Source organism: Drosophila mauritiana, chromosome 2L, assembly GCF_004382145.1.
Source record: "Drosophila mauritiana strain mau12 chromosome 2L, ASM438214v1, whole genome shotgun sequence".
Classification (NCBI taxonomy): Eukaryota; Metazoa; Arthropoda; class Insecta; order Diptera; family Drosophilidae; genus Drosophila; species Drosophila mauritiana.
In genome coordinates, this window is record NC_046667.1 from 21342933 (window position 1) to 21362262 (window position 19330).

Genomic DNA, 19330 nt, shown 5'->3' on the forward strand with positions numbered 1-19330 from the left:
CATCTTGTACCCTAACTTGAGAACTTTTCAATCAGTAGAATCACGAGCTATTCATTTACTTACAACAGAACATTAAATATATTTTATGGGTACACTTTTTCAGAGACTAGAGCTGGGCATTTTCTTATCTATTTCAAGACAAATTGGTTGAAAAGCTATACGACCATTTTGTTGCATCCATTTTTTGGTGTCAAATTGCAATCGTCTACCTAGAAATTATTGAATAATTAAAAAAAATAGGTCAGACCTGATCGATTCGTCAAGTAAAAATATATTCTGTATAGGGTAGGTATAAATAATATAAGATAGTAAAAAGCTGACAAATTTTATTATGGTGTTATTTGCGGGAATCGGCTATAATTTAAAATTCTTCAAAAAAAAAAAATACCACCACTACTTACTGACCATTATAAATCTGTTAAAAATTTCCCTGAACGAATACGTATTTCGTCATAACTCCATTGAAAATATCGTCAGGAAATTTCCACATCATTTCGTTTTTTAACGTCACAAACACTTTGGACTTGGTGGCAACGCTGCCAGCATATGTGTGCACTGGCATCGATAATTTTTACATCCCTATTTTAAACCGCAGAATTCTAGAAAATTCCACTCGCTAGCCATAGGAATTGCCCGAATTAGTTCAAACTAAGACTGCTGGTTCAAAAGTAAACCAACATCTTCCAGCTTTTCATACAATTAAAGACAGTTTCATACAATTATACAGTAAGAAAGCGATGGCCAAGTGGGGAGAAGGAGATCCGCGCTGGATTGTGGAGGAGCGGCCCGACGCCACCAACGTGAACAACTGGCACTGGACGGAAAAGAACGCCACGCCATGGTCCAAGGACCGCCTGCATCAGCTATTTCAGGGTTTCAAAATAGGCGAGTATATACGAATTTGTAGTAGTGTAGAACATACATAGTATGTATATCCTAACCTAAAAGTAAACTTCTCAAAACGCAGGGCAAAGCGACATTGAGTGCGCCGTGGACTCCGTGGACAAATGCTCCGGGGAGGCCACCGTGAACAATCGCAAGGGCAAGCTCATATTTTTTTACGAGTGGGAGCTGGTGCTCAAGTGGTCTGGAAAGCTCCTAAAAAACAGCAAGCTGAGCCACAAGGGCAAGTTAACCATTCCCAATCTCTCCGAGGAGAACGAACTGGCGGACGTGGAGATCACGGTGACAATCGACGAGTCCAACGATGAGTCGGAGACCCTGAAACAGTTCATGTACAATGTGGGGCGAGACCGCGTGAGGCAGCAGCTGGCCTCCTACATACGAGAGTTGAAGGAGGAGTACTCCAAGAACCTGATCCTACCAAAGAAGGGCGACGAGGCCGGAGCGGGAAATCCTGTGGCGAATTTTAAGGATGCCAACAATATCCGTAATGCAGCCCATAATATCGCTTCAAACACCTCGGTAGCGGCTCCTAGGCTCAAGAACTCTGGCATCGGCTGTAAACTGGACGTTCGCACTCTTTCGATGACCGAAGAATTCCACTGCAGCGCCAATGACCTTTACAACGCTCTCACAAAGCCGGAGATGGTCACTGCCTTTACGAGGTCACCTGCCAAAGTAGATGCCTCGCGCGGTGGCGAGTAAGTTTTTGTCCCTGGTCGTTTAATTAAACGATCGTTTGTGTCGTGATTTAGTAATCTTGTTATGAATAACCATACATTTCGCCCCTGACCCTTGTCTTCACTTCTTTATGGTAACTAATCTTTTGTCTTTCATTGTAGATTCATTCTTTACGGAGGCAATGTGCTCGGAAAATTCGAAGAGCTCGTCCCGGAAAAAAAAATACAGCAGAGCTGGCGTCTGAAAAACTGGACATCTGGTCACTACTCACACGTTGTCATAGAGCTGGAAGAAACTGTAAGTTACTACGACAACGAAAACTAGATTTATTACTACACGAGTAATAGAGTTTTCAATTTTCTAAGATTGACCCGCATAATGTAGTACTCCCTATCAGTCAATAAATAACGGGTATAAGACAATATTCCTAACGGGTCTCTCAATTTGATTTATATAAAAAATTTCTTTTATGTGGACAAGCAAAATATTATTATGCAAAAATGTAAACCCTGTGATTTGTCTATTCGTTATTTATTGGTTAAGACAATAATTAAATTCTTTACAATACGTCGGATTGAAACTTATAAGTGGAATGATTTTAGTTAAATACATTTTTTAAATGTACATTCAGTTATACTATGCTACAGAATAAAACCTTAATTACGTTTAGTGATAGAAACCAACAAATTTGGTTAAACACGATGTAAAAGCTCGAATCTAATCTAAAAATGAATTCCTGAAGTAAGGGCTTTGCGAAAAATGATGAAAAGAATGAAAAACTCCCGTAGAGAAATATGGTCTAGTAGATTCGTTGAAGAGTGTGTAACACGATGAAGTGAACTTTTCCGACCCTTTATGTATAATTGATCGGTATCAGGACATCGAGATTTTGACCACTCTAAAACCCACAAAACTGTCAGGCATTTTGAAAAATGTTTCGATTTTTCTCTTGTTACTATTTGCCTTGCCAATTTCTATCGAACATCAAATATATATAATTAAGAAATGCACTTTTTTACCTCTTACTAGTAAAGTTAATGCACGATGTCCGTTTGTCAGCCGTCTGTTCGGAGGCAATGCAGCTTATTGATCTTTACCTTTCTCATTTTTAAAATATATTATTAATACTCCCAGAGTAACGACCACACTTTTGAACAATTTTGGAATTTGTTCTCAATTCATAGAATTCTCTCTTAAATTTTGAGGTCTTCGATCCTTCCTTTAGCTTCATTTTTGTGACCTGACTAACCAATGATGGATTTTTTTACGTTCGGCAGTTGCTATTTTACATTCTGTATGCATTTTTTAAATTTGTAAGCGTTACTCGTTATAGATTCCTGGAATAATGCTTTCAGTGCTATCACAAAATAATATTTGTTTTGAATATACCTCACATATAACGCTTCGTCCTTCCAGTCATCCAGCACAATGATGTCGCTTAAGCAGACCGGGATACCAGCGTCCGAATTTGATGCGATGAAGACAAACTGGTACCGATACTACTGGCATAGCATCAAACAGACCTTTGGATTCGGTACCTCAATATCTGATGCCTTATAAGAGGACGCTTCTAGTGCGGATTGCACTGAATGATTGAGGGCTTGGTGGATGGCGGATTATCGAAGGATTATTATTTGTATTCACCCTAGAGTACTGCGAGAACTTCATTTCCAATCATAGCTGTAATTTCTGTTAGACCTTGGAGGCTTTTTCAAATCCTCTTAGGTAATGCTTTATAACGATCGAACTGGAAAGTCGGCGGCTCGCTTTAAAAACACAATACTTACAAAAAATCAAATACAATTCAGGCATTCGACATTGATTTCACACATTGAGAAACAATAAACGAAAATTTAAAACAAAATGTTTATAATTTTGAATTGAATATTAATAATAAACTTGTTATATTTTTAAGGATATAAAGCTTTATAAGCTTTAAAAGCCTGAAATTCAAAAAGTTATATTTTTATGATCGATTTTCATACCATTTCGTATTCCAAAGAGGAAAGAATGGCGTAGGTGGGAATGAGTATAAAAGGAAGAAATTTGCTGAGAATAGATAGAGGCCACATAATGAAACAGTTTTCCATTCATAGCGCTATAAAATAGACATATATATTTTTTATATATGGATATATATATAATATATATATGGATATATATGGATATATATATGGATATATATATGGATTCGTTTATGTCCGTCTGCCTGTCCGTATGCACGCCACATTCATACATTCCGAAACTGAATGTATTCGGAATCAGTATCAACGGCCGAATAAATATAGCCATGCCCATTTAAGACATATATATAATATATATTCTTGACTTTAGAATTCTCTTGTTTTTTTTTTTATTTTAATAGAACATTATTAGGTGGCGCAACTAACAAGAACTTATTATCAAACTGAAAATCGGGAATTTTTAATATTTAACCGAGCGAGACTAAACTGCCTCTCGCTTGGAGCATTCGGTTAAGCTCCAAACTAAAGGCCAAACTAAAGGACTTCAAAAAATGTTTATTAAAATTAATATCAAACTTAAGCTGATACGTATAAGTCTTCCTATTATCCAAATGCACGTGTGATATGCATTTATTTACAACCAATGACGTTCTTGATAAAGCCATGCCTTTTAATCGGCATCTTTTTATTAATTTTTTATAAGGGTGGCATAATTCCAAGATTTCTGGCATTTTTCCCAACGTGCATAAATGAATCTCTTCCTGTGTGTTTTTTAACAGTTCTGTATTCAAACGAATAATTCAGAATTAACATCAATTCATGTTTTAGTTCAAAGAAAGGATATCAGGGGAAACGTTATAAACTTTAAACTGGGTTTATAAGTTTATTAATTTGATCAGAATGTTGACAAAATATATTATAACTTAAATTTAAAAATAATACTTCGGAACAACGTTCCCTAAAATATTTTCTCAACCGGCCTGTGAGTCTCCAAGTGGTACTGGTACTCTTTGTAGCTGTTGCTCTTGAATATTTCACCGGCTGCATCATCGGAGCACTTAACGCACTGGTAAATGAACATTCCAGGATGCTTTCCCGTCTTGATGATGTGCTTACGTAGGTTATCTATGGTGCTGCACTGGAAGTCGCAGTGGGGGCATTGGTGGGGTTTCTGGCCCGAGTGGCGCAACGAGTGCCGTCGGAGGTGACCCTTGATGCGGGCTCTGAAATCGCATTGATCGCACGAAAACCACTGCTCACTACTCTTCTCCGTGGAATGAGCCGACTTGAGGTGCCTGCGGGAAAAGAGAGGATAAACTTGAGCGAAGCCATATTTAAAATCTTAACGCTTGATTAGGCAGTAAATTCCAGTGGCGGCTTGTCCCGCCACCGCAGTCAGAACTAATTGCTAATTTCGCATTCGAATCACACGCTCGAAATCAAAATACGAGTAAGTTAGCAATTGCCAATTGCCTTTCGACTCAAGAAGGAGAAAAAGAAGGCTCAGCCAATCCGGTTGTCTTAGATGTTGATCAGTTTTTCGGTTAGAAGCGGAAGCCTATATTGGCCAATCGAGCGGTCTGGTCAGGACGACTAGCCAAAGAGCTACATCTGAGAGGGCATTCTTATTTCTTATCTTTATTTCCTTATACTATGGCTGTGAATGGATGGCGTTTAAAAAAGGAAGAAACGTCATCCAGTATCCGTAAAATAGCTAATAAAATTAGCTGTAGAAAACGTTATTTAAAATGATAGTTAAACATTTTACATTATTTTAAAATTATTTAATCGATTAGTTTTAAATTATTTTATTTTAAAAATAAAAATACAAATATAGTGATTCGAAAATTTAACGTATCTAAAGGACCAATTATCCTAAAGCATTAATAGTTTTGTTTGCAATAACTAAAATATTACATTTATTTTCCCTGAAAGATGGTCCGGGTAGTAATGTACCAATAGGCTCTACAAGGAAAGAAGAGATTCCCGCACTCACACGACTTTAGTTACGCGCCTTCAATTATGCCCAATACTGTAGCTGTTTCCCCAGAAGCCCACTAAAGGAGCGTCCTTGCAAATGTGTGTGTTGGATGTCCACTCCACTTATCAGCTACTGTCCAAACCGAGGACTCACAATTAATTGCCAATGTTTTTTGTGGGCCTGCGCTGCTGGAATCGGAATCTGTGTGAAATCTCAAGCTTCGACTGAATAAACTGAAGTCCGAAGACCAAGGGAAACAGATGAACGCGACTCGGTAGGCTTAATTAGCGGCGAGTAATGGAGCCTGAAGATCGAACCGCCAGTTGTAGGAGGCTTTCTACCACGATCTGCCCGCATCCTTCTCTATATACCACTGTCGAATGTCGACAAAGCCGCGAAACGCGTCTTGCAAATCCAAGGCGGGACTGCCGACCGATCGCTTTTTTGGATGCGCTTTGAAATTCCAGGATTACCACCGCTGCCTTTTGATAGCTAATTGAAGATCTCGGATGTGAGTTAAGCACATCACAACAGTTTTCTGTCCCAGTGACTGGATTCCTGGGCAAGATTTATGCAAGACCCGATTTTCGGCCGAGGACAACCTTTAATACAATTAATACAGTATGTAACAAGTGAGGCGTTTTCGTTTCTTAAAAAAAACAAAATTATTATATATTTATAATCTATATGCATATAGAGTACACTCGTACTTCCACTAGCTATTGGATAGTCGAGAAACTCGACTGTTTTCTTTTGTTTTTATCTCGTAAAAGGTGTTTTTATTTGATTAACTTTATTTTAACTTTTTAAATTAGCAAAACGCAATACCTTTTTAATAAGAACTTCCAATACTCGCTAGTATTCAGTCAACAGTATTTTTTATACCTAATAATAACTATGGTAATCTTGAACATTCTTTAGAAGTCATGTCGGTACAATAGCGAGAGCTTGCTTATCGATCTAGTGCTTTGGAAACTAATGTATATAATTATGATAATATTTTATAACGATCAGATCGTTAAGCAATTTGGCCGAACATTTCAAGACATCCATAATAAATATAAGGAACAAATTTGAAAATACCTTATGGTACACCATGATTAACTCCCGGAAGCTCAAAAAGTAATATCAAGCGGTATTAGAAAAGTCAATTAGGGAAAAGTGCGGGCCATTGTAGACCAAAAGTCGTGCGAAGAGTTCATCAACTACAAGTACCTTGTACAAAGCAGGAAAGATGTTATTCATGAAAATGTTGCGAAAAATTTAAATCTTGCGTGAAGTTAATGGGAGTTTCCGTTATTCCATGTACTCTAGGGGAAGCTTCAGCTTAATATTTAGATAACGACTACACAAAGCATTCCTACAAGTTGAGGCAGCGTGTGCAATAATTTGCATTTCCAAAATATTGCTAGCCCACCAATTGAGCTAATGTCGGAAGAAGCACTCGAAGCACCACGCACGATAGAAGGATGAACACAATACAACTATAAATTCCAATCCACGCCTATGTATATATATTCAATGCGCTCTTTTTCAAAAAATGGTGCTTTGCACCTGTTATAGACTTTTTACCGAATCTGGTACATCCTATATTCAATATATGAATAACCCTTTTCGACCACTGTGCAGCGGTGGCATATAAGAGAAGTCATCGTCCCCATCAAAACGATCGGAAAGCCGACGACTACCATCCCCTTCACCTTGGCCTTTGTCCAAAACGCCTTACAACCTGCAATCTGCAGACCTTTTCGGTTCGTCCCTTTCCTCCTTTCGCGGTCATCTCTGGGACGGCCAACTGAACAGTGGCTTGCCAACGGTGGCACTACCATATTGCCGGCAATTCGACCCTGAGCTGATCGTCGGGCCGCAGGCAAACGGGGAGCAGTAGAAATATAAAAGAATTCAATGTGCATATCAAAGGCGATCGATAAGTCACGATTATGTGGAAGGAAGGAGCTGCGACTTTGGCGACTGTCCTCCTTCAACGGATCGCCACACACCCGTTCCCCTGCCAACTGAAAATGCACCCTTCCAGTTTCCATCAGTTTATGCAATTGCTGTTCAAAGTCCGCAATTATAGATGACATTCTTGCGCTTGTTGCTCTTTCTAACCCTAGGCTCCTTCTTGTTTAATAAATGCAAATTCGTGCGGATAATGTCGCTCGTTTATTTTGATACCTGCAATTGTCTTAAGCCAGCTTTTTCGGATCGGAAGATTAGTGCTCGCAATAGAACGACTCTCGCATAGTGCGTTTGTAGGGCATATTGTGGGAATAATAGATATGCAGGTGGAACATCAAGTTTGCGGGGTAAAACCTTTTAAATTCCTAGCTTCACATTTCACAAAATACTTCAGCATCACCCTGTTACCGTGTTAACAAAACTTAAAATCTAGTATGTATGCAGAATGGATGGAATCATTTAAACCAATCACTTACCTTTTTAGGTGCAGCTCGCTCTTTCCCACATAGCTGCAGTTCATCCGCGCACATTTGTGACTTTCCTGGGAGTGGGAGACCAAGTGGGTTTTCAGGCTTTCCGGCGTTCGCCCTGCAAATGAGCAGTCCGCAAAATGGCAGCGATAATTGCGCTGAACTGCCTTCGTGTGGCTGATCTCATGAAGTTTAAGGGAATACCTGGAAAAGTTTAAAATGCAGATTAGGGACCAAATCACCTTAATTCAGACCATAAGCAGTAGTCTGTCAGATTTTTAGGCCCTTCCCACTGTTTTGTAGAAGCCGGAAATTTTTTAATTACATTAAATCAAGGAAAAGTAATTCGCACCAAAGTCACGTTTTATGGACGGCAAAGACAAAGGGCACGTTCGTATCCAAATCCAAAAGCCACCCAGACGAGTTTCATGCCACGTCCACGATTGTCCAGCCGCAGCCAAGTCAAAAGGATCCGCAAAACAAAAATGCAAACTTTCGTAGGCAAAAGTTTCTGCACATCAATTACGCCTAATTAATCGAAACAGCTAAGGGTAGCCCTGGTTCCTAGTGGGCGCTTCGAAATGGAGCAACATCAGGATTCAAATAAGCCGGCACAGAATTTTTGGATAAAGTGGCTGTGCTGCAGTTGTAGTGCTTTCATTTTTTAAAAGCTTGTACACTTCACGGTTTTAAGTGCTTTAAAATAGCCACTCTTAGCTATTACTAGTATAAAAATATGAAAATGTATTTTTTCAAATGTGTTGCCTCCTCTCGGCATGCATTGTGGCAATTTGCTTAGATCATTTCGTATTCAAGGAGAAAACAGATTTCTCTTAATAAGGCGCGACATTAACAAAGTTTCAATCTTTAATCTAAGTTCTCGTTTCGAGACAAACCCCGAGCTACGGATTTGGGAGTGTGCGGCCTTCTCTCGAAGGGGGAGGGACAACATTGTCATGCATTTGTAATGATGCCATCGCGAGTTTGAAAGGAAGGGAAAGACAGGGCCGTCGTTGATATGTGAAATGTCACTTTGTATGGAGTTTGAATAGCAACGACAATGACAACGACTCTGGCACAACAGGATGACTAGGAGGCAGAGCTGTGGAGCTCGGTTGTGCAGTTGGATGGGATGCCAGATGGTGGGCGGCCGCTACTCCTCGAAGGTTGTGCCAGACTTGACAAAAGGATGCCATTTTACCTGCACGGTTTGCCGTAAATTGGTCTTGTTTCTGTTGCTACCGCTGCAGGGATAATGGGAGGAGCAAAGCGGACTCGGGGAGGGAATAGCCCCAACATAATGCTGAACGAACAAAATTATCTTTTGCTGGGTTCGTTTTCCCAGCTTCCATTTGTGTTTTCACCTCCGACATTAACTTTTATTTCCTCAAATGCATTTTCTTCTCGGGAAGTTCTTGAGTTTCCCTAGCCATAACCGTCTGTCTCGTTAATACGTGTGTCCGCCCACAGAAAAACAGAATAAATGTTCTCGGGTACAGACCGTTCAGCATAACGGTCTCAACTGGATTGCGGCATTTGGATTAGCTCATTGTTCTCGAAACAATTCAATTATGGCTTACTCCACATATCAGGCTATCAGCGGAGCGAAAAAAATAAATCGTTAGATACTCGTATTTATGTAATCGAAGTATCTAAAGATTTCCGCCGTCCTTCCAATGAAACCTTAAAATAATTTACACATTAAATGCCTGCAGTTTGGTGTGCACATATAATGCGCATATATTCACAAGCCAGCTTCGTTGCCAGGCTTAATTTCCAAAAGCTGTTCAGAGGCGAATCTCCCAGGGATAGGACACCATATCCTGCAGCTTCGTTGCCGATTAGTTGACGAGAACGTCTTGCGATGAAAACTTTGCCCTTTTCAGCGCTCTTTTCCAGGCGTGGCACGGGCTGGAGTTGAGCTGTCATCAACACCCCCGCAAAGTGCCGAGGAGGAGTCGGAGCACAGCATCTGCAAGCTAGGACAAAGCGTTGGCTCTGTCCGGGTGTTGTGTCAACTTTTGCACGCCGTCCATTAGAGAGATGCTCATGCCCTCAGCGGATGCTCCTCTCGTCGCCAACGAAATCGCTGAGCCAACATGTCACGGGTGCGGCAGGTGCGAAATGTATCCTGCTGCTCATTGTCGGCTGCACGAAGATGCAGGATGTTTGGGGGTGGCAGATGGAGTGCGGTGGAGCCACAGCTCCAAGAAGGACTCCTGTCTTTGGCTGTCTTAGACAATCGCATGTGTAGTTTGGCGCAGCTGAATGTTTGCCAAGGCGCGCTCGCATTGTTGTTCCCCAAACTCGCATAAATATTTATGACAGCGTCTTTCTTGTCTTGTCTTGTCTTTTGGGCGAAAACTTCTGGGCCGCGGGGCGTTAGTCGAGCCATGGGGTGAAGGCTTCCGGTGTCAGTCACCGGGAAGAGGGCACACACTAGTTGTGCCCACATGAAATTTTCGGCGAAAAACGAAAACCAAGGGCTTATAAAATGCATAATTTTTTAAACCAAAAGTTTTCAGAATTTAAATCTTGGCCATCATTTTTTTGCCATTTGCATACTTTGCTGAAATCAGAAACTATTGAGTAATGTTGTATTTGTGCAATTTTCCTAAAATCATCAAGCATCACTGGCAGACGGCCACCCACGCCCACCATAGCCTTTCTTGGCTGTTCTCATGTAATGGGTACGTAAGTCCTTGTCTTGCCTCTTGTCCTGGCCCACTGAAGCTGAGAGTTGTTTCTCGCTGGCGCGATATTAGCCGGATTTGATGCCTCGGCCGTGCTGCATGTGGAATTAGTTGCCACGTTGCACCCCCAGCGCACTCGTGAGGGCGTGGCAACATGTATATACCATGTGTAATTAGGGAAGTGCTTTCCTTTCTATTCCCTCATTTGGAAGACCCTTCGGCGCTTATCTGGCAAACTTGAGCGAAACGAAATTCGTTGCAGGAAATTAGCGTTAAATGTCACCCTTGCACTTGTCTAGCACCACACCTCCGGCTCCATATTAACCCCTTTTAGCGATACGTGTGTGTATTTTCTTGACTTTCTTTGGCTTTATTATTGCGTTGTTTTATGCCTCGAAGTTTTAAATGTTCATTTTGTTCGTCTACTTGGATTAGTATGGTGGCGCGGGCAATGGTTATGGATTTGCGAATTGTCGGCAATAAACGGGGTAATTGCTAAGATATACTGACTATTCAGTAATACCTTTTTTGAATTCTTATTATGTTTTAACTAGGCACAGTGATCCTACTAGCTAATACATTTTTGGTCTGTATCACTAACCGCACTCTCAGTTTAAACAAGAGAGAATGACTACTTACAAGAATAAACAAGAGAGAAATTATGAGAGAAACATGAGAGAAATTCGTTAGAAATCATGAAAAAATGACCAACAATTTTTCAAAAATGTGGGCGTGGCAGTTTTGGTCGATTTTAGGGCGATAGAGTGGGCGTGGCAAAAAGTTTTTTTTTGGCAAATGGATAGACACTTACAAAACTAATTATACTATGAAAAATATCCAAAAATGGTTCAAAAATGTGGCCGTGGCAGTTTTTGGCGGTTATAGGGCGTTAGAGTGGGCGTGGCAACATGGGTCAACAAACTTGACCTGCGTCTTTGTCTCTAAAATCTGTATACTGAATCTCAACCTTTAAAGTAGCTTTTAAAGTTCCTGAGGTTTCGACTCGGCTGTTGATCCTGATAAAGAATACTTTACTTTATATGGTTTGAAACGCTTCCTTCTACTTTTCAACGAATATAGTATACCCTTTTAGTCTACGAGTAACTGGTTGAAGTAATGCAGCCAAGAGAGAACTCGTATAAAGGAATGCATCGACAACTTGAATGTATCGTGGATTACTTATCTTTCAATTTTGGACTTAGACCGATGCGAGTTTTTAAATTCCCGCATGATACGTTAGACTAGCACCAACAATCAGTTAGGACTAAAAACAAATGCTGAAAGAGCCAGCTCACAACACTTGCCAATGGCCATCAACAACTAGCTGGAATCCACAGTGAGGTGGGTGATTGGGACTGAGACATCAGACCGAGGACTCGAACAACACGTTCCAGTGCCAACCGACCGCAAACCGAACAATGTCCGACTCAATTTCGCAGATTCATAAAAATGAATGAATGCAATGTGGCAGCAGAATCCCTAAATCCTCGGATGGAGCGGGCTGGCGTCATTGGAAATGGAAAATCAAGTTTGTAAAATTGACTCTCAAGTGATGGAAGTTGGGGAGAGCACGGGTCGTGGGTGGTGGCGGTCGGGATCACTGGAGGACGACGGCGCCCATTAAAATGAATTGCACTGCACTTTGTGCCATCAACAGAATCAACTGCCGGCAAACGAATGATGCACCATAGGAATGACGTAAAATACAAAAATAAACCGAATGGAAAAAGGAGGACGGACCAACTGAAGAATAGCGCACACTGAGGAAGAAGGAAGCGGACAGAGCGGCGAGGGACCCGACGACGAGGGAGATGGAAGAAACCGACTCCAAATCCGAATTCGAGTCCGACTCATAGAGGCAGCCAACAGAACATTGCACGCTATTTCAATAAAAGTGAATTGCCCGACGCGGCGATGGCGACGACGTCGTCAGCGGACGCCTCAAACTTCAGCCGCCGCCTCCTGGAGGACCATCCCAACTCGGAACTGGAGAAAGAAGTCGCAAAGGATATCAACCAGCGATGGAAACGTGACACGAGGAGGAATTGTGTTTCTCACTTGTCCTTGCACAACACAAGTGCATATTTTAGTAATGGAGTACAAGTTTTCAACTAGTCGCATTTGAAAATCTTTGGGCAATTAGAAAAAAACCCATGTTGGAACCAGGGCTATTTACAAAATTAACAAATTAAATTTTAGAACATCATTATGAAATTGAAATGTGCTTGTACTTGTATATGTAAAAGCAAGAAGTAACTTGCAAAATTGAAATTCGAAGTCTTTTGTCAGTCTATTCAGAATTGTGATATGCCATCCTTAGGACTTTTATCTCCAAGAGTTGCCAGCTAAAAGGAACGACCGTAAAAGTTGAGTTAGCTGGAGTCTGAAATTCCGGAAGCGTGTGTAGCGCTCCACTGTTGACATGACTGACGATGTCGTCGTCGTCCTTCCTCTCCCCGTGGCCTCCCTTTGCATTCGGCACTGGCGTACTGAAAGTTTCAGAGCTCAGAGGCTCCACTCCGCGACACCATCCGGCAGCTTTGCTGGCCACTTGGTCTCGTTAGTCGTAAAAGCAAAGTATCTACATCAAGCGAGCACAACAATAACTTCAAATGAGCATTTTAATAAATTTTTCAAATAATCGCTTGAAAAGTGGAAAATTCTCAACCCCAGCGGAGAGGTTGGACTTCAACTTAATGTTTGCTTAAGGAATTAGTTGGCAAAGGCGAAGTGCACAACTTCGAAAGTTATGAGTAGTTATGAAGAGCAGCGGAATTTGACGATCCGATTAGGATTTGCCAGTCGCAATAGGTTCCTTTGAGATCCCATTACAAGAGGGAAAAATAAGTGTATGCGAGAACTAAAAGAGATAGCATAATGTTTTCCGATGTGGTACAATCTGAAACCGCTCTTAAAAAACATATGCGGGACAGAATACACGCTTGATGAGAATGTTAAGAGCAAATGTCATTGTATTAGCATTAGACAGATATATAATTCTAAAAAACACGTCTTAACATTAATCATAATATGAATTCGTGCGTATGGGGAAAACGTAAATACAGTCATACTCGTAAAAAAACAGAGAGAACGCTGTAATCATTCGGTCGACTTTCAGATACGCGTTGAGTTAAAACAGCGTCATGATTATTACGAAATTTAACAATTAACAAATCCAAACTTAGGTATTCAAATGACCCGTAGATGGGGCCATTCTAATATTGCTGTTTGAGCGCCCTAGGGGATTAGTTCGGGATTACAACCGACCAAAAATGTTGTTCCTTCCGCTCCCTTAGTTCCTTAACCGTAAAATATGCATTTCTTGGAGTGGGGATATTGCAGTTTTTGGTGAAATAGCCGCAAGCTTGATTTGCAAGCGCAGGGCACACCAATACCATGTGGCTGCTCTCCACGCATGGAGTGTCCTCGCGCTTTTTGGCCGGAATGCCCAGCACTTAATGAGTTATATTTTGTTGTATTATTTCGGATACTTACTCTCACATACTGCAACAAGGAATTTTTAATTACTCCAACGCAACCCATTCGCTTGCAGGGTTTTCATTTGCAGGCGTTTACTAACGGACTTTTCTCGACCTTCTTGTTGTTTATTTAAGACTTATTTGAATGCAAACTATTTGGTCGGGTTTTGGAAAATACTAAAATTTGTGACATTTTCATACATATGACCAGCAATTTCCGTAGCAGCGTGTCAGCTTGTCACAAGCCTGGGGCTCTTACGAATTTCTAATTAGCGGTCTTAATTAGGGTTGCCAAAGTGCAGGAATATACCAAAAAGTTGGCGAACAGTTTAAGTAAAGTTAAAGTGAAGCCACTTTATTGAACATTATGTTATAATACTTACTTTTTGGCCAGTAATTTTCCACATGTCCCACACTGATATTTGGGTGTTGATTGTTCAACATCTTTCTCAGCATATTTTTTCTTGTCCTTGTCACCTACTGCGGCATGCTTCGCGATTACGTGGTTCTTAAGGTTGTGTCTTCTAGCAAATTTCTGAAGGCACTCCGTGCATTCAAAAATTTTTTCATTTGTATGGTTCCTCAGGTGAGCCCGAAGAGAGTGCTTTTTGAAATTCTTCGGGCACAAAGGGCACTGAAGAACCTCGTTTTTTCCAATTGTTCCGGATCGTGTGTGAAAAATTCGGTGATAAACTAGATCGGACTCATATTGAGATTGGAAGCGACATTGATCGCAGGAGTACATTGATTTCTTTTGAGCTTGGGATGGATCAGCGGAGGTTGATGTGCTGGCCAGGGGTTGACAGCTGCGGGCGTGTCGTCCGAGTGCCTGAGCTGACTCAAAGCTTATTCCACAGCTCAAACACAAATGATTATCCGAGGAATGAACTTCTGCTTGATGTTGGGCTAATCTTTGAGGCGATTCAAACGTTTTTCTGCAGTTCGAGCACTTTGCGTTAACATTCCCACTTCTCTTGGAGGGTGGACTATGAACTGTTTCCTCTAGGACTTCTCTTAGCATATGTTCTATTTCGTTTTCAGGTTGTGGAATAGACTTTTGGGGTCGGGCTTTTTGCCTATGTACCACCAAGCTTCTATGACGACGCGCATCCAAAGAGTTGTCGAATTCCAAACGGCAAATGGCACAAAAATACCTTGCCAAGTGGTGTTTGTGCTTTTTATGACGTTGAAGAGCTAAGCGAGATTTCTGTGAAGATCCACACAAATTGCATCGAAACCTACTCTGGTATTCATCGGCTGCAGTCCCTGTAAGAGCAAGACCTGGATGCTCAGAGATCAAGTGTTGACGTAGTTGTATGTTGTACAAAAATTCCATTCCACACCTAGAGCACTGGATTCGTCTTCTTTGGGCGATACATATGGGAACTGATCTATTAAGGGCTAAAAGCACCTCCTTATGGGAGGAACCCAACAAATGCAGCAACATGGAATTATTGGTGTTCGAGTTAAACTGGCAAAAGGAGCACCAAAAAGTCCCCCCCAGTCTCTTGGTCAGCTCCAAGTGCTCTTGGGATTGCCAATGATGAAGAAAGGTCTCCTCAGTGTTGGCATAGAATCGACAAGGCATGCACTGAAATGGAGATTGCCTCACTATGCTTCCCATTTGCTTAAGTATTTCCTGCAAGCAAGTTTGCCTTCTAGTTCGACTCTGCTGCTGGAGTCTTCTGAAATGATAATGGGAGATTAAATGCTTGCCAATCAAATGTCTTGCCATCGTGTGCCGGCATAGATCGCATCGCAGAAGATTTGCTCTCCTCTGTCGTTTTGGTGGCTCTGGTTCTTTTTTGTCAGCATCGTCTTTTATTGAGAAGTCGTTGCTTAGGGTAAGTTCCCTGCCCAGGGTAGCCTGCTCTAATTCGCACTCTGCTTCAGCTCTTTTGATGTGGTAGCCACTCCTCAAATGTTGGTCATAATATAAGCGACTTTTCAGTCGCCTGCAGCAAATGTTGCACCAATAACTAGCTCCCGGTTGGTCCAGCTTGGTAAGATCCAAATTTTCGCGGTACTCCAACTGTTTGCTACCCGGAACCCATTTGCCCTTGGTATGGTTTGCTGGAGGGTGAGTGAAGTTTTCTTCGGGGGGCTCATCCCAACTTGGCGAAAGGCGTTCTATATGCGGGTGTCGTAGCTGCGGCCGCTGTTCTGGTTTCCACTTACCACCTGTGTGACTGGCGGGCACAATGGGCGGTGAGTGACGCCTTGCATCGTACTCTTCCTCATCTTCTTCCGCATCGAATTCCTCGTGTTCATCCTCAACATCCTCCTCATCACTCGCTTCTGGGTACTCATGGTCAAAGTGAAGCGGCTTGAACACAGTTTCATCGTTCTCCCTCACTGCTTTCAGTAGGGGATCGCCAGCTGGCGCGGACCAGGACTCATTTTTGGTTCGCTCTTGACGGGCCACCGATCCTATTTTCCCACCCGTGGCAACGCTCTGCAGTTGTAGGGACGAAAAGAAGAGATCGGCTCCAAGTTCGTACGGGAGATCATAGGCTTCAGTCAAGGACTTTGAGGCCTTTCCGCCATGACTGGCGGCAGTTTTGTGGAGGTAACTACTTGGAGCCTCCGGTTCCGTGAAATGGAACCCATCATATGTATGATCCAAATTACTGCTACTGATAATCGTCGCCGAAACATGAGTGTCAGTGGAGATTCTTGTTCGTCCATCGCTTTTTGGCGAAGCATTTTGCTTTCCTGTTATAAGACAGTTCCGTTTTCGATGCTCAATATATTTTGAGAGTCCGAGTATAGTTGCGTTGCACCTGATGCACAGATGAGTGTCCTCGAGATGGTCTTCGTTCATGGTTATCTGAGGAAACAAAATACAATATTCTGAATCAAAAATCTGCACACCGTTACTCAGCTGGTGGAAATGCGAACACGAAGTTTCATCATTTTTTTGGGGTATCGATAGATATTGGGGAATGAAATAAGAAAAAATTTTAAAATTGTTTAAAAGTGTGGGCGTAGCAGTTTGTGGGCGGCTTGTGGGCGTGGCGAAAAGTTCTCTGCTAAATGGATGAAAATTTTCAAGACTGAAAAAAATATTTTAAAATATTGAAAAAAAATTTTAAAATGTGGGTGTGGCAGTTTTCCGTTTTGTGGGCGTGGCAACATCGTCTACGTCTATTTCTGATTGTTCAATCTCAACTATCTAGCTCTAGCTAGGACGAACAGGGCCATATTGATCCTGATGAAGAATATCTCTTTACTTTACTTTATTTGGTCGAAAACGCTCCTTTCTGCCTGATAAATTATTTTCAACGAATCTATTATACCCTTTTACTCTACGAGTAACGGGCTTAAAAAGCAATGGTAAAGAATTTTTGTTATGCTACATGGTTTACATGTGTATTTTCGGATATTACTTGAAAGTTTAAATACGTAACGCGTAAGCTTTTTATGCTTTTAGAGTACGCCTTATAATTTTAAAATGTTACAAAATAATCTAGAATCTACGGCCGTTTTTGAGGCCCGGCTTTGCCGAATATGTAATCATTTTTCGACCGATTTGCAGTGATCCAGTCCAGTCCCAAGCTTTCTACCCAACTCCTCTTCAAGGGAGCATTAAATGAACTCGCAGTATTTTCAATCCGCTTCATTCATTGGCTGGAGATTCGCTCCCGCAGTCCTCAGACCTTGCGTCACAACAACAGTCATGGCCACCGCAGCGTTGACATGGCCGTGTCCGTAACTCACGTCCTGTTCTGCGAGCTCCACGTTACGTATCCGACAATCGTCCGCTTGTCCTGTGTGTTGCGGCCTGTCAGAAACGAAGTTTATGGCGTCTGTGCTGCATTCGTGTAAGCGCTCTGCCGCTCTGCCGCTGCTGTCTCTCTCTCTTCGTGTCCTGCTGTCCCTTTCCGGCCCTTCAGAGATGCTAAATGTAAAAGTGTCATTTCCGCCACATGTGAGCGCGATGAACGATGCGTCGAAGTCGACGTTGACGCCAGGAACGGAACTCCAATGTTGCCGCTGTGCTGCTGCTGTGTTGTCGTCTCGGTTGTTAATAATTTTAGCGCACAATTGCAGCGACACCAATCGCTGGCAGCAGTTGGCGGGAATTTATCCAAACGAGGCCCATGTCTGAGGTTAAATACGAAAAACATAACAGTTCCGACGCAGAGCCTCGTTCCCATTACCGTTTCTACGGCCGGGCGAAATGGATTCATGTGGGAATGCGGGACATGCGATAGGGCTTATATGGGGGTGGGCCATACCGAACATCCGCGATTGTCGCCCTCATCCGTCTAGCAAGAAAGGGCCATATTGGCCACATCCACCACCCCACATGATGGTGCTGTGAGTGATAAGCGAACATTTGCTTAACAATTAACATGCTGGCCGCCAGCAGCACATGAGGCGCCCAAAAATATTGCCTATGTAGCTTTGACAGCAGTGGCAATTTTATGGCGATAATTAGTTGAAGGTGTGGCGCCTGAAACTTCTAACTGCGAATATTCGTTGGTTAATCGTGTGTTAAGCATTTTGTTTTTAAATTGATATTCATTAGCGGGGAGTAGATTGTATCCTCTAAGCGATACCGATAATGGTGGCAGTCGCCATGGCTATATTTAGGAATTAAATCATAAAAGCAGTGCCAGTGCTGAAAAGCAACATCCCATTATTTGCATTTGTGACAACGTACAACACGGACGACGCCAATTCAAACGCCAGCCATAACCCTAACCCAAACCCAAGACCAAAACCAACCCAGATCCAAGGAAATCCGCACCAGAAACATCGCCAGCCTCTGCGTCATGAACAACAATAAAAGCAATGGGGAATAGCAAAACAACAAATAACATGACAATATTGTTGCTGTTGTTACACTAATGCTGTTGTTGTTCGAGGACGTCATCGGCAAACACTGCACAACACAGTTCAGGAAGAAAATCGTACGCGACGATGCCAATGGGAGCCACGAGGAATCCTCGTGGTTGTTTGATTCGAAAATTGAGTTTAAGCGGGACAAATAAAAATAAAAATAGAAAAGATCGTTGAACAACAGCAACAGCCAGCAAGGCAAAGCGCAGCCATTAAAAAGGAGTTATCACCCAATTTGGTACCACAAGCGCGAAATAACGCACACATATGTATATATGAAAAGGGGGACCAAATGGCTGTTTGAATGTACAGCCGTCGATGTCAGTTGGAACGGAAAAAAATGTAGACA

The 19330-nt window shown here is 42.0% G+C and overlaps 2 protein-coding genes across 4 annotated transcripts in view; one reads left to right on the forward strand and one right to left on the reverse strand.

The window, feature by feature from the left end:
* Positions 1-523: 523 nt before the first annotated feature.
* Positions 524-3443, forward strand: LOC117148125 (activator of 90 kDa heat shock protein ATPase homolog 1). Of its 2 annotated transcripts, XM_033315359.1 has the most exons (5): positions 524-668; positions 728-885; positions 968-1604; positions 1746-1881; positions 3001-3430. In XM_033315359.1, the coding sequence occupies exons 2-5, from the start codon at positions 738-740 to the stop codon at positions 3142-3144; spliced, it is 1065 nt and encodes a 354-aa protein (XP_033171250.1). In that variant the 5' UTR covers positions 524-668; positions 728-737; the 3' UTR covers positions 3145-3430. The 2 variants fall into 2 exon arrangements, with proteins under 2 accessions (XP_033171250.1, XP_033171243.1); XM_033315352.1 differs by having other exon boundaries at positions 524-885; positions 3001-3443.
* A 1004-nt stretch (positions 3444-4447) lies between these two features.
* LOC117139464 (zinc finger protein 160) overlaps positions 4448-19330 on the reverse strand; it is a 35605-nt gene continuing 20722 nt past the window's right edge. For both annotated transcript variants that reach the window (XM_033301780.1, XM_033301789.1), the window contains 3 exons: positions 14517-16963; positions 7968-8165; positions 4448-4843 (listed from right to left, as the gene is read on the reverse strand). In XM_033301780.1, coding sequence (XP_033157671.1) covers positions 4507-4843; positions 7968-8165; positions 14517-16957 — 2976 coding nt within the window. In that variant the 5' untranslated portion in view covers positions 16958-16963 and the 3' untranslated portion in view covers positions 4448-4506. The remainder of the gene's footprint in view (positions 4844-7967; positions 8166-14516; positions 16964-19330) is intronic.

Coding starts and splice junctions, on each gene's coding strand:
- LOC117148125 (XM_033315352.1), top strand. CDS start 738: ATGGCCAAGTGGGGAGAAGGAGATCCGCGCTGGATTGTGGAGGAGCGG. Junction 886..967: donor ATTTCAGGGTTTCAAAATAG/GCGAGTATATAC, acceptor CTCAAAACGCAG/GGCAAAGCGACATTGAGTGC. Junction 1,605..1,745: donor GATGCCTCGCGCGGTGGCGA/GTAAGTTTTTGT, acceptor CTTTCATTGTAG/ATTCATTCTTTACGGAGGCA.